General features: G+C 47.7%; 1 protein-coding gene across 1 annotated transcript; it reads right to left on the bottom strand.

Moving 5' to 3' along the window:
- Nucleotides 1-4,290: 4,290 nt before the first annotated feature.
- utp18 (UTP18 small subunit processome component) lies at nucleotides 4,291-10,312 on the bottom strand. Its single transcript, XM_079253315.1, has 13 exons — nucleotides 9,980-10,312; nucleotides 8,948-9,081; nucleotides 8,786-8,881; nucleotides 8,643-8,716; nucleotides 8,484-8,575; nucleotides 8,198-8,323; nucleotides 7,494-7,668; nucleotides 7,294-7,394; nucleotides 6,173-6,263; nucleotides 5,979-6,102; nucleotides 5,726-5,900; nucleotides 5,513-5,655; nucleotides 4,291-4,424 (listed from the first exon to the last, which is right to left on the bottom strand). Exons 1-13 carry the CDS (start codon nucleotides 10,205-10,207, stop codon nucleotides 4,400-4,402), a joined length of 1,584 nt encoding a protein of 527 aa, XP_079109441.1. The 5' UTR covers nucleotides 10,208-10,312; the 3' UTR covers nucleotides 4,291-4,399.
- Between the last annotated feature and the right edge of the window lie 1,831 nt (nucleotides 10,313-12,143).

Raw genomic sequence — 12,143 nt, 5'->3', positions numbered from 1 at the left:
CGACGCGCATGACGCTACCAACATGGTGACGGTAGGAACCGCCCACCGAGCTTCAATTCAGCTCTTCAGGAACCTATGGGTGACGTCACGGAGACCCCGTCCATCTCTTTATACAGTCTGTGGTTCTAACAGGTAGACGCGCCGTCATGTATTTCCCTGCTAGCACTCTGAGGAGCCCCTGTGCGGCCTACTCTGTCATTATGACACATGCGCCATGTGTGTGCTCTGGTTCTTTGGATGGCATGGTGATCGGTGGACCAGTTGCCAGTGGTGTTTTTCTGATTCCACTTCTGCGTCTACTTGGGGGACCATTTTTTCCTAAACTGGAACTGACTGGTCTTTTTCCTCCTACGTGGATAATAAGAATTGTCGCAGGTGGTCTTGTGTGTTGAAATTAGACCTGACTAAGGCTACTTTAGTGTTCACGTTTAACACTACCTCTGAGCCCCTTTTGCAGTATCCTCCTCCTAGTCGATATTGGGGTGATACTTTTAATAACTCCTGTTGTCGTATGAGGTTATTTGTGTATGTTCCGGGCCCTCGCCGGGATCCGTTAGAAGATTTTCTCTTTGCAGTGATGTCGCATCGTCGCCTCGTAGCTTGGCTGAGTCCTATACTGATTTCCCCGTTGTCTGTCTTTTCCCGGGTCCCAAGTCTGAACTTGAGAAGTAAGTGGATGATTGCTTTGAGATGATGACTGGCATGTCTGATTAGAGTAATAATTGGATATTGCTGGCTGAGCAGGTAGAAGTGTTTGTTGGAGTTGCCTGTGTGGTCTGCCTGGGGCCCAGACCTGTGCTGCATGTAGTTACCCCTCCACCTGAGTTTGAATCCACCTGTATGATTGTTTACTCTCTTCTGAAAACCCTATCCCTTTCAGATATGTATTTCCTTGGATGTTCCTTTCCTTGTTACCCGCACACAGTCCCCTCCTCTCTGGTTCAGTGAGATTTTACTTGCTTCATGAGCTCCTCTCCGGGTTCTGGTTTTGTTGGGGTTTTGGTCCGTGCTTGGTGTGACGGTGTTTATGCTGTTAATTTTCTGTGACCTGCGCCGGCATTTGGTGGTGGTACGGTGGTCTGGTTCTTAGGGGCGTACTGCCATTGAAGTGGGCTGGTATATATGCCCCTGTCACCCTTCTCTTGCCTGCAGTTGTCTTCCTGGGTTTCCCATCTGCCCCCTTATCCGGTCACTCGGTCCAGACACTCTGTTCATCCTGACGACTCAGCTGCTTCTGCCTACGTCAACGCTATTGGGGTTCCATTGCAGTATTTGTTGCCCTTTTTGTTCTGTGTTTGCTGTGTCGTCCCGTGTATCAGAGCCTTGTTGGTTGGGCTGATTGACTCTGCCTTAGGATGTCGCATTCCTCGGCTTGTTTATTACTCTCTTCCTGCTTCGGATCTCCCTCTCTTTGATCCTTTTTCCTTCTTTTTTGGTAGTGATGGCTTTTCTGATTCTGACTCTGACACGAGTGTTTTTCCTTTCAGGATGATTTTCTTCAACCCTGCCGGGAGTGACCATTCTGATGTTTTAGTTTCCTGCATCTCTTTGGGTAGTTAGTGTTATTTTATGGGTTTGTTTTGTTGCTTTGTTATGTTCATGAATTGTGTTTCTTTTGTGTTGATCCTGAAAGGATCAAAAGGGAGGAATGTGGTGGAATTATGCGTATAGTGTAGTTTTAATATGTTACTTATTTATTAAGTTATATTAAGATATATATTCTGCATAGTTAGAGGAGTTCAGTAAGCTTGCTTTAGTAGATTCATGCATAAAACTAAGTGTTCTGCTCAAGCCCTGTTTCAGCTTTGACTGTTGTTATCTCCAAGCTAGCAGTTGTTTTGACTAGTGCTGCCTGCAAGGGTTGTTTGTGTCTGCTTAAAGAACACTGTAGCACTCTGAGCAGGGGCAGAGCTCTCGAGACCTCTCGCCCGCAACATCTGTACATGCCCAATAAATTGAACAGAAAACAGTTGATTTATAGATTTATTTCTCATCGGATAAATTCCACGACAGGATCCAGCGGGGTCCAAGTCCTGCTGTCTAAGGCTGAAGGCTTGTCCAGACTCCAGTCTGCCAGCTCTGCATTAGATGTGTGCTCGACTGGGGACAAAAAGAAAAGTCCATCAAATCCACAAGAATGTAATGATTCATGATGGAAACTCTGGTGGATTTAATGCTTTAGATTTGTACACATTTCATTCTTCCTTTAAAATAAAATGGATCAAAAGCTGTTTGTTAAATCCAAAGTCATCATGGACGTTTATCTCCCATCATGTTTTCGAACCCTGAGGAGGTCTTAGCTTTCTATGAAGGTGCAATTACAACAAAGATAAAATACTAACTTTCACAGACAAACGTTTTATTCCTGGTCTCTCTTATACAAACATAACGTTACTCTGCACTCTCATTACATCTGGAATAATCAGGAAATTGTCTTTAAACACAAGTCTCTGCATATAAAAACACAGGATTCTGCTTGTTTTTATTGTCCTTACGGGATAAGCAGACTTGTTCCAGTTGGAACACAGGATTCTGCTTGTTCTTATTGTCCTTACGGGATAAGCAGACTTGTTCCAGTTGGAACACAGGATTCTGCTGTTAATCAGTTTAATAGGAATGGTCATTCACCTGTACATTATGAATTTTGTGAAAAAAAAGTCATTTCCCTGTTCCTCCTGGAGAATTTGCCGTTGTCAACGATGCTTTTGTCTCAGGAATCAAACATCTTGTCTCATCTGCTGCTAGAACTGGTAATGAATGAATGAATGAACTCTGAGTCCTTTCTTAGTCCAGAAACTACTAACAAATGCATCAGAGATGTGAGTTGTAAACCTGCCTCTGTACCTGGAATAATGAATATCCTGACAGAAACTGGAAAAAGTCGGGTCCCTTCACAGACAAGTTTTTATTACCAACCAAATGTCTGAAAATTCTCCACAGGTGCTCTCCAGTTAAAATGTGGAACATCTCTGTTCCTTCTGTCAACCAGCAGCTGAAACTTTGTAATCTTTTCTGGGAGTGTTCTGATTGTCAATTCTTCTGGACTGATATTAATCTGTCCCTCTGCAGGAAGCTGAAGAATCAATGTTGAAGCCTGAATGTTTTATTTGGGTGTTAAACAGGCGAGTTAGAAAAACATTCACCCCCCCACAGTTGCCATGAAGGCAAACCTGACCTACCCAACATGGACTTTTGAACCAGGCTGTAAACATGTTTATTCCCTGCCGTAAACATGTTTATTCCTGCCGTAAACATGTTTATTCCCGCCGTAAACATGTTTATTCCCGCCGTAAACATGTTTATCCCCGCCGTAAACATGTTTATTCCCGCCGTAAACATGTTTATCCCTGCCGTAAACATGTTTATCCCCGCCGTAAACATGTTTATTCCCGCCGTAAACATGTTTATCCCCGCCGTAAACATGTTTATCCCCGCCGTAAACATGTTTATTCCCGCCGTAAACATGTTTATCCCCGCCGTAAACATGTTTATTTCTGCTGTGAAGTTGGTCTTTTTAACATGGGAGTCCATAGGGATTTGCTGTTTTGCAGCCCCTAGTGGATGAAGGGGGAACTGCAGTTTTATGCACTTCTGCATAGGCTTCACTTTTAACCGTCAGAGGCTGCCGCTTGGTTCACACACAGTTCTGGGGAGGTTTTTAGGGCTTCTGGGAGTTTGCCACTGGCTGCTACCAATAAAGTTTAAAGGGGTCCTATGACGGTATTTGGAGTTTTCTCAGCTTTCTACAGTGTTACAGTGTTGAATCCTCATCAGACATGTGAACGGCACTGTTTTTTATCACCTAAATGCATGTTTGAGTTTGAGTTTGAGTTCCAGCAAGCTCTCCGTTCGGGTTTCCATGGCGCCGAAAAACGCGTGGTTTCAGAGAGTTTTTTCTACGTGGAAATCCTTGTGACGTCCCGGGGGATAAGGTTCGGTGATTGGTTACCTTCTACTGGTTAACAAGGGCATGTACAAATACATCAGGCGGGTGGAAAACGTGGGATAAAGTTATTTGTTACAATGACGGTGAAAGCAGGTGCGGTGCGCGCTCCCGATGTAGTGCAGTGGCGGGAGGCGGGGCTTAATGCGGAAGAGTCTCAATCCACTCGTTTTGCCCGCAGGCTGATCTGACAGCCTACGGAGAGGGTCGGCCTGAAGTAAATAAAGCCATTTGTGACAATAACTCCATCATTCCCAGCCCTTCTGGTCTCAGAAATAAAAATAAATTAGCCTGAAATGCACAGAATAGTTCCACTTTAATAAACAACAGTAGATCCATGCTCTGATTGGCTGCCGCTGATGACACCTTTCATTAAAACTTTATTTAAACACTGAGACAAACAGAGTGGAAGAGTCGTTGTCGTGACGACCGATGTGTCGCACTCACAGATCCTCTTCAGAAATCGTTGTAATGCAGCAACCTGAAAGAAAAACACCTTGTCAGAGTTCTGGTTTCACAAACCCGACCTGGTTCTAAACAGAACCAGAATCCACACAGAGCTGTTCCCCAAGAAACCCACACAAACTTCCCAACTGGGTCAGAACCTTCCTACTGGGTCAGAACATTCCTACTGGGCCAGAACCTTTTAACTGGGCCAGAACCTTCCAACTGGGTCAGTCAGAACATTCCTACTGGGCCAGAACATTCCTACTGGGCCAGAACATTCCTACTGGGCCAGAACCTTTTAACTGGGCCAGAACCTTCCAACTGGGTCAGTCAGAACATTCCTACTGGGCCAGAACATTCATACTGGACCAGAACCTTCCTACTGGGCCAGAACCTTTTAACTGGACCAGTACATGTAACTGGGTCAGAACCTTCCTACTGGGTCAGTCAGAACATTCATACTGGGTCAGTCAGAACATTCATACTGGGTCAGAACCTTCCTACTGGGCCAGAAACCTTACTGGGTCAGTACCTTCCTACTGGGCCAGAACCTTCCTACTGGGCCAGAACCTTCCTACTGGGCCAGAACCTTCTTACTGGGTCAGTCAGAACCTTCCTACTGGGTCAGTCAGAACATTCATACTGGGTCAGAACCTTCCTACTTGGCCAGAACCTTCCTACTGGGCCAGAACCTTCCTACTGGGCCAGAACCTTCTTACTGGGTCAGAACCTTCCGACTGGGCCAGAACCTTCCTACTGGGCCAGAACCTTCTTACTGGGTCAGTCAGAACCTTCCTACTGGGTCAGTCAGAACATTCATACTGGGTCAGTCAGAACATTCATACTGGGTCAGAACCTTCCTACTTGGCCAGAACCTTCCTACTGGGCCAGAACCTTCTTACTGGGTCAGAACCTTCCGACTGGGCCAGAACCTTCCTACTGGGCCAGAACCTTCTTACTGGGTCAGAACCTTCCGACTGGGCCAGAACCTTCCAACTGGATCAGAACCTTCCGACTGGGCCAGAACCTTCCTACTGGGTCAGAACCTTCCTACTGGACTAGAACATTCTAACTGGGTCAGAACCTTCTGTTACCATGACAACCGACTGTGGGCGGTCTTACCTGAAGAGAGGGGCGTGGCCTTTGTTGTTAGCCAATGAGAAGAAGCCGCTGTTTGGCGAGAAGTGGAGGCAGTTGGCCCGGTAGACCAGCTTCCTCTTAGAGACCGGGAAGTTGGAGAAGACGGTGAGGGACGGGAGATGGACCTGATGACATGGTGAAGCAGAACCATCAGCACCATCATCATCACATTCTTCCTCATCTTCGGGGTCTCACCATTCTGACGGCCTCGTCCTCCAGGTGGGACGCCATGGCGAGGATGTGGGAGGAGGGGCTGAAGGCGAGGGAGGTGGCCGACGTCAGCAGGTTCATCACGGCCCTCAGAGGCCTGGGATTGGCCGAGTTAAGACACATCTCCTGGTCGTAGATGTTCACCACGCCGGACTGGGATCTGAAACGCACACCCACCTTTCAGCATCGCCATGCCCAGCCAATCAGAGACCAGGTTTGTCAGGCGGCCGTGTCTTACCCACAAGCCAGGTAGCGTCCGTTCAGCGAGGCGGCAATAGACGTCCCCCTCACGCAGCCGTCGTCCGTAAACCTGTTGACACACCGACTACTGCGCATGTCCCACACGTACACCTCTCCCTCCTCTGTGCACACACACACACGTTAGTCACATGACCTACAGGTAGGGGCCATGACATCATTGGAAAACCTCACCTGAGTTGGCGAAAACTTTGCTGCCATCATGAGAGAAGGCCACGCCGCTGATGTCACCGTTTCCCTTCATGCTGCTGACCACCTCCTTCGTCTGCACACACACACACACACACAGAGAGGTATACACACACACACACACACACACACAGGTATACACACACACACACACACACACACACAGAGGTATACACACACACACACACACACACACACACACAGAGGTATACACACACACACACACACAGAGAGGTATACACACACACACAGAGAGGTATACACACACACACACACACACACACACACACAGAGAGGTATACACACACACACACACACAGAGAGGTATACACACACACACACAGAGAGGTATACACACACACACACACAGAGAGAGAGGTATACACACACACACACACACACACAGAGAGGTATACACACACACACACACAGAGGGATACATACACAGAGGTACACACACACACACACACACACAGAGGTATACACACACACACACACACACACACACACACACAGAGAGGTATACACACACACACACACACACACACACACACACACACACACACACAGAGGTATATACACACACAGAGGTATACACACACACACACACACAGAGAGAGAGGTATACACACACACACACACACACACAGAGAGGTATACACACACACACACACAGAGGGATACATACACAGAGGTACACACACACACACAGAGGTACACACACACACACACACACACACAGAGGTACACACACACACACACAGAGGGATACATACACAGAGGTACACACACACACACAGAGGTACACACACACACACACACACACAGAGGTATACACACACACACACACACACACACACACACACAGAGAGGTATACACACACACACACACACACACACACACACACACACACACACACACAGAGGTATATACACACACAGAGGTATATACACACACACACACACACACACACACACACACACTTCAGACCAGTACTTATAGATATCTGATTGATAAGCTGATAACTGATGATTGGAAGAAACGTGTGAAGAGCTGCTCTCTGATTGGCCGAGAGAGTGAACACCTGGGACAGGTGTTGCGTCACCTTGAGCGTGAGCAGGTGCAGGTATCCGTTGGTTCCAGTGAGCAGCAAGGTGTCGCCATCGGGACAGACGGAGAACTCCATCACTTTGGCCTCGTTCAGACCTGAAACACCAAACCTGGACGTTACCAGCAGAACCGGGACAACCGGCCCAGAACCGGGACAACCGGCCCAGTCCGGACCGGGTTCAGAAACAGGCGGACCTCTGACGGCGTGGACAGGTGAGACGCGGCCCTCCATCATGTCGTACAGGTAGAACATCTTGTTCCTGAGGCTGGTGGCAATCACCGTCTCGCCGTCCACGCTGAACCGGGCTTTGTGGACCGGGAACCGCTCCAGGTGGATGCTCTGGATCTTTGGATTGGTCCTCCCATCAACCTGAAAGACGAAGAACTAAACCTGAACCAGTTCTCAGGAAAACCACCAACCAGAACTCTGGGTGTCTCCAACTGGAGAAGCGCCGAAGACGGACAGACGGGTTGGAACGGTCGGGTCGGGTCGCATAGACGGGTCGGAACGGTCGGGTCGGACAGACAGACAGGTCGGAACGGTCGGGAAAGGTGACATGTCCACCTGTCTGTCCGCAGTAAACCTGCAGTCACCTGCGGCTGAAACATGTCCAGAATGAATGGAAACATGTTTGACATGATTAAAACATACAAGCAGCCACACGCCGAGCTGCTGCAGGATTTTATTTAACGTGGGGCTTTTAATTTGAAAGTTTGTTTTTTTCTGCTTCTTTCTGTTTTAAAGGACGTTTCAGTTTCCATGACAATTATTTCTTCTGATGATCTGTCTCATTGTTCCTCCATTCTGTTTTAAAATGACGGGAATGTTGACGTTAGAGGGTGTTGCATGGTGACAGCCCGCCCCCTCTCGTCCCCGCCCCTTCCTGCTGGAGGCATACCTGGAAGAGGGAGATGGACTGGTCCAGACCTGCTGTCATGACAACCTGAGCGGAGGGGTGGAACTGGACAGTGGTCAGTCTGTCCTCTGATGGACGGGCGCTGTTTGCATCAACACACTTCTTTATCTGAGACACAGAGACAGCGGTTACGTCCCTCTAACCGTTCCTGGACCAATCAGGAGCAGCAGATCGGTCACATGACCGCCTCGGCAGGACGCGGTTGGACGGCTGCTGCTGTGGACCAACGGATGGACACATCAGTTCAGAGACAGATGGACGGACTGACCCTCAGGATGCCGCTGGGAAGAGTGGTGGAAGACGCCACCAAGTTCCCGGTCCTTGTCAGCAGATCGTCTTCGTCGTCCTCCTCTTCCTCGGCTGCGGGACAGACAGACTGGGAGTGAGGACAGAAAGCCAGCGAAGAAGAAAGAAACGTCCACCTTACCCGTCCTCTTCCTCATCTTCTTCTGCTCGCCGCTCTGCGCCCACGATGGCGTCCCCCCCATCGACCTCTGAAACCTGAAACACACACAGTGTGTGTGTGTGCACAGTGCGTGGAGGCGTGTGCGTGAAGGGGTGTGCACTTACTGCTCCTTCATCCTCTGCTGCAGCTTCTGTTTGGACATGGTGGACTCCGCCCCTCCTTTCATCAGGTTTCTACGGTAACGATGAGTCATGTCAACCCTGAAACACAGACAGGTTGGACACACCTGAAGGTTCCGGGTCGACACTTCAAGGACAAAAACTCACTCTTCATCCTGCTCGTCATCCTCGTCCACCCAGGCCGCCGTCCTGGACGGACGACCCGCTTCGTCTTCATCGTCGGACCGCCCGGCCGGGTCGTCTCCTTCCTCCAGGAGACACGCCGTCCGCTCCTCATCCTCCTGACCAGACAGGAAGCAGCTGTTACAGAACCAGATCCATTCTCTGGAACTGGTCCAGAGAACCGGCTCTGGTCCAGAGAGGAGGAAGAAGAATAAACAAAGCACTGTTTCCATCCTGGGAGAGGAGGTGGAGGTGGTGGAGGAATACAAGTATCTTGGAGTTCAGCTGGACAACAAACTGGACTGGAAATGCAACACTGACTACATCTACAAGAAAGGTCAGAGCAGACTGTACTTCTTAAGGAAGCTGAGATGGTTTAACGTCTGCACCAAGATGTTGCATATCTTCTATAAGTCTGTTGTGGAGAGTGCAGTCAGCTTTGCAGCATCTGCTGGGGTAGTAGCATCAGAACCAGAGACTTGAAGAGAATCAACAAACTGATCCAGAAAGCTGCTTCTGTGCTTGGAGTAACTCTGGAGCCGCTGGAGCTGATTGTCCAAAGAAGAATGCTGCACAAGCTGATGAAGATGATGGAGGATTCTTCACACCCTCTCCACAACACAGTGATGAAACAACAAAGTGTGTTCAGTGAGAGGCTTCTTCAGGTCCGATGGAAGACTGAAAGATACAGAAGATCATTCCTGCCAGCAGCCATCAGCCTCCGGAACAAGACCTCCTCTAGTTATTATTATTATATACTACAATATTTCCCTTTGGGGATTAATGAAGTAGTTTTCATTTCATTTTATGAACCCATTATCATCTTTGTATACAAACACTGCACAGATGTTCGACAACACATCAAAGTCTCCAAATTTCACTCAAAGGTTCATGAGCCCAGAAGAGGAAAAGTGACTCATGAAGAAACAGAAAGGTTAACCAGTAGTTTGTTCATCACAAAAACTGAAATGGGTCAAACTGACCCATAATATAATATGAAGGTTAAAAGAAAGTCACCTGCACGAGCCTGTCCAGCAGCTCGTCCTCCGCCCCAAACAGCAGCGTCTCGAGCCGCTTCACGGCACCGTCCTCCTCCCCCAGCACCGCGAGCCTCGCCACGTTCCTCCGCCGCCTCTGCTGCTCTTCCTCCGGGACAACCGCCGCCACTGGGACCCGCTTCTTCCTCTTCTTCGCGGGTTTTGGGTCGTCCATCACCGGTAGCGTGATAACGTCGCTATGCGCCATGTTTTCCCCGAAAGACACAAATAAAACCGAAATAAAACTATAATAATAATAAAACAGTGTTTTAATGCAAACGTAGCAGTGAACCCAACACGTGTTTGAAGAGTGTTTTCGCCCCGGCAGAGTCACGTGCTTCCGGTAAACTGAACCCGGAAGACATCCTTCTTCTTTGTTGGTGATTGGGTGCATTTCCGCCGCCTCCTGGCGAGGAGTGTGACGTCACCGTGTTTAAAAATCTCCTCGCACTGTCTTGGCCCGTCCCCCAACATTGGCTCCTCCTCCTGTCTTGGCTCCTCCCCCTCTGGTTCTGCTCCTTGCGTGATCCAAGGCTTTTTTATTCGCAGCTTTTTCCACCAACGATTTTCTCTTTCTCGGCTACGGAAGCGTAGAGCTGTCATCCTCATAAAAAAAGTTTGGGCCTTATTACGTTCTAACGTGATACTTTTATTGTAAAAACGTGAAACGTATCACGTGATAACGTCATAGTTTATTGTAAAAACGTGAAACTATTACATTATAACGTGATAAGTTTATTGTAAAAACGTGAAACGCATCATGTATCTGAAAACGTGAACTTGGTAATTTTCGACTTTAGATGAGGAAATTGTGTGCGGGGTGGATAGGAGATTACAAATGGCTCATTTACAGGACTTGATAGAGTTTTTCTTCATACTTGGGTTGAGACATTGTGAAATTATGGCGCTTTGGAACACTTTCGATCACATTGTAATAAATATGCGTAGTTTTAGGACAGTTTTAAAAGACATGGGTCTGTACAGAAGGAAAAATGAGTCCAATTCCCATGACGTGGCATCATTTCTAATTGAAACTTGAGGGCACGAGAATCGCTGTGAATGCAAACATCATTGGTGCATCCAAGTGCCATCTATCCATCCCTCTTCTACCGCTTATCGTGGGGGCAGCAGCCTAAGCAGGGAAGCCCAGACTTCCCTCTCCCCAGCCACATTTGCCAACTCTGCGGGGGGATCCCAAGGCGCTCCCGGGCCAGCTGAGAGATGTAATCCCTCCAGCATTCAAGTGGTTATACGTTTATACATTAAAACATATCACGTTATAAAGTGATATGTTTAACATTTTTACAATAAACTTATCACGTTATAACGTAATAAGGCCCAAACCTTTTTTTCAATGAGGATGACAGCTCTACGCTTCCGTACTCGGCTGTTTAGCAGGAGGAGGCAAATAAACCGAGCCGGGTCGGGAAATCCTTCCTGCATTTTCTCAGCCATGTTTGCCTTCCGAGTTTCTTCTTCACTGCTTTGTATTTTCATCCTAACACGCTGTTTATATGCAGGGTGTGGCTATCAGGTATGAGCTGCTGGAGGGGGAGGAGGGGAGCCGGCAGAAGAAGCTACGAAATATAAGAACTGAACAACTCCATTTGGGTCGGAACGTTTGGATTGGTCAGAGTTTTTACAGATTTACAGTAAACTGAGGGGTCTAACTATATTTCTGATTGTTCATGATTACAGAATGTATAGACTACTATCAGGACGAGGAACCGCTTCACCCAGAGGAACACGTCTCTCAGCAACGTTACCTACTAGAGATTTAACTCCAGCAAAAGCCAAAAACAAAGCCAATAGATGGCGAGATCCTTTTAACACAATTTTGCAGTAAAATAACATGTAGAGACAAATCTCTCTTACTTCATGCCAAATACCAGTATAAAGCGACAGCCTCTAGAGTAGCGTTCACAGCAGCCACTCTACAAACTGTTGAAAAGTGTTCTATCATTACAATTATTTGTTTTCCAAAGATCAAGCTGCATCTTTCCCTGAAGATGCTACATCATGATAATTCCTGAGTAAAAGCGTGCATCTACTAAAACTATCCCAAACAGGAAATCTTTTTCCCCTTGTTTGTATGAAGCAGAGGGAGCTGTCTCTATGTCTAAGATGCATGATGAAGTGCTGAT

The sequence above is a fragment of the Telmatherina bonti genome (assembly GCF_933228915.1).
Source record: "Telmatherina bonti genome assembly, chromosome: 14".
NCBI classification, from domain to species: Eukaryota; Metazoa; Chordata; class Actinopteri; order Atheriniformes; family Telmatherinidae; genus Telmatherina; species Telmatherina bonti.
Note: the sequence above shows the minus strand (reverse complement) of the source record. Positions and strands in the feature narration are given on the sequence as shown.

Excerpts from the sequence above, each read along its gene's own strand:
- utp18 (XM_079253315.1), bottom strand. The coding sequence starts at position 10,207 with ATGGCGCATAGCGACGTTATCACGCTACCGGTGATGGACGACCCAAAA. Across the intron at positions 8,882-8,947 it reads GATGACGAGCAGGATGAAGA|GGTTGACATGACTCATCGTT; the intron begins GTGAGTTTTTGT and ends TCTGTGTTTCAG. Across the intron at positions 7,669-8,197 it reads AGTCCATCTCCCTCTTCCAG|GTTGATGGGAGGACCAATCC; the intron begins GTATGCCTCCAG and ends TTCGTCTTTCAG.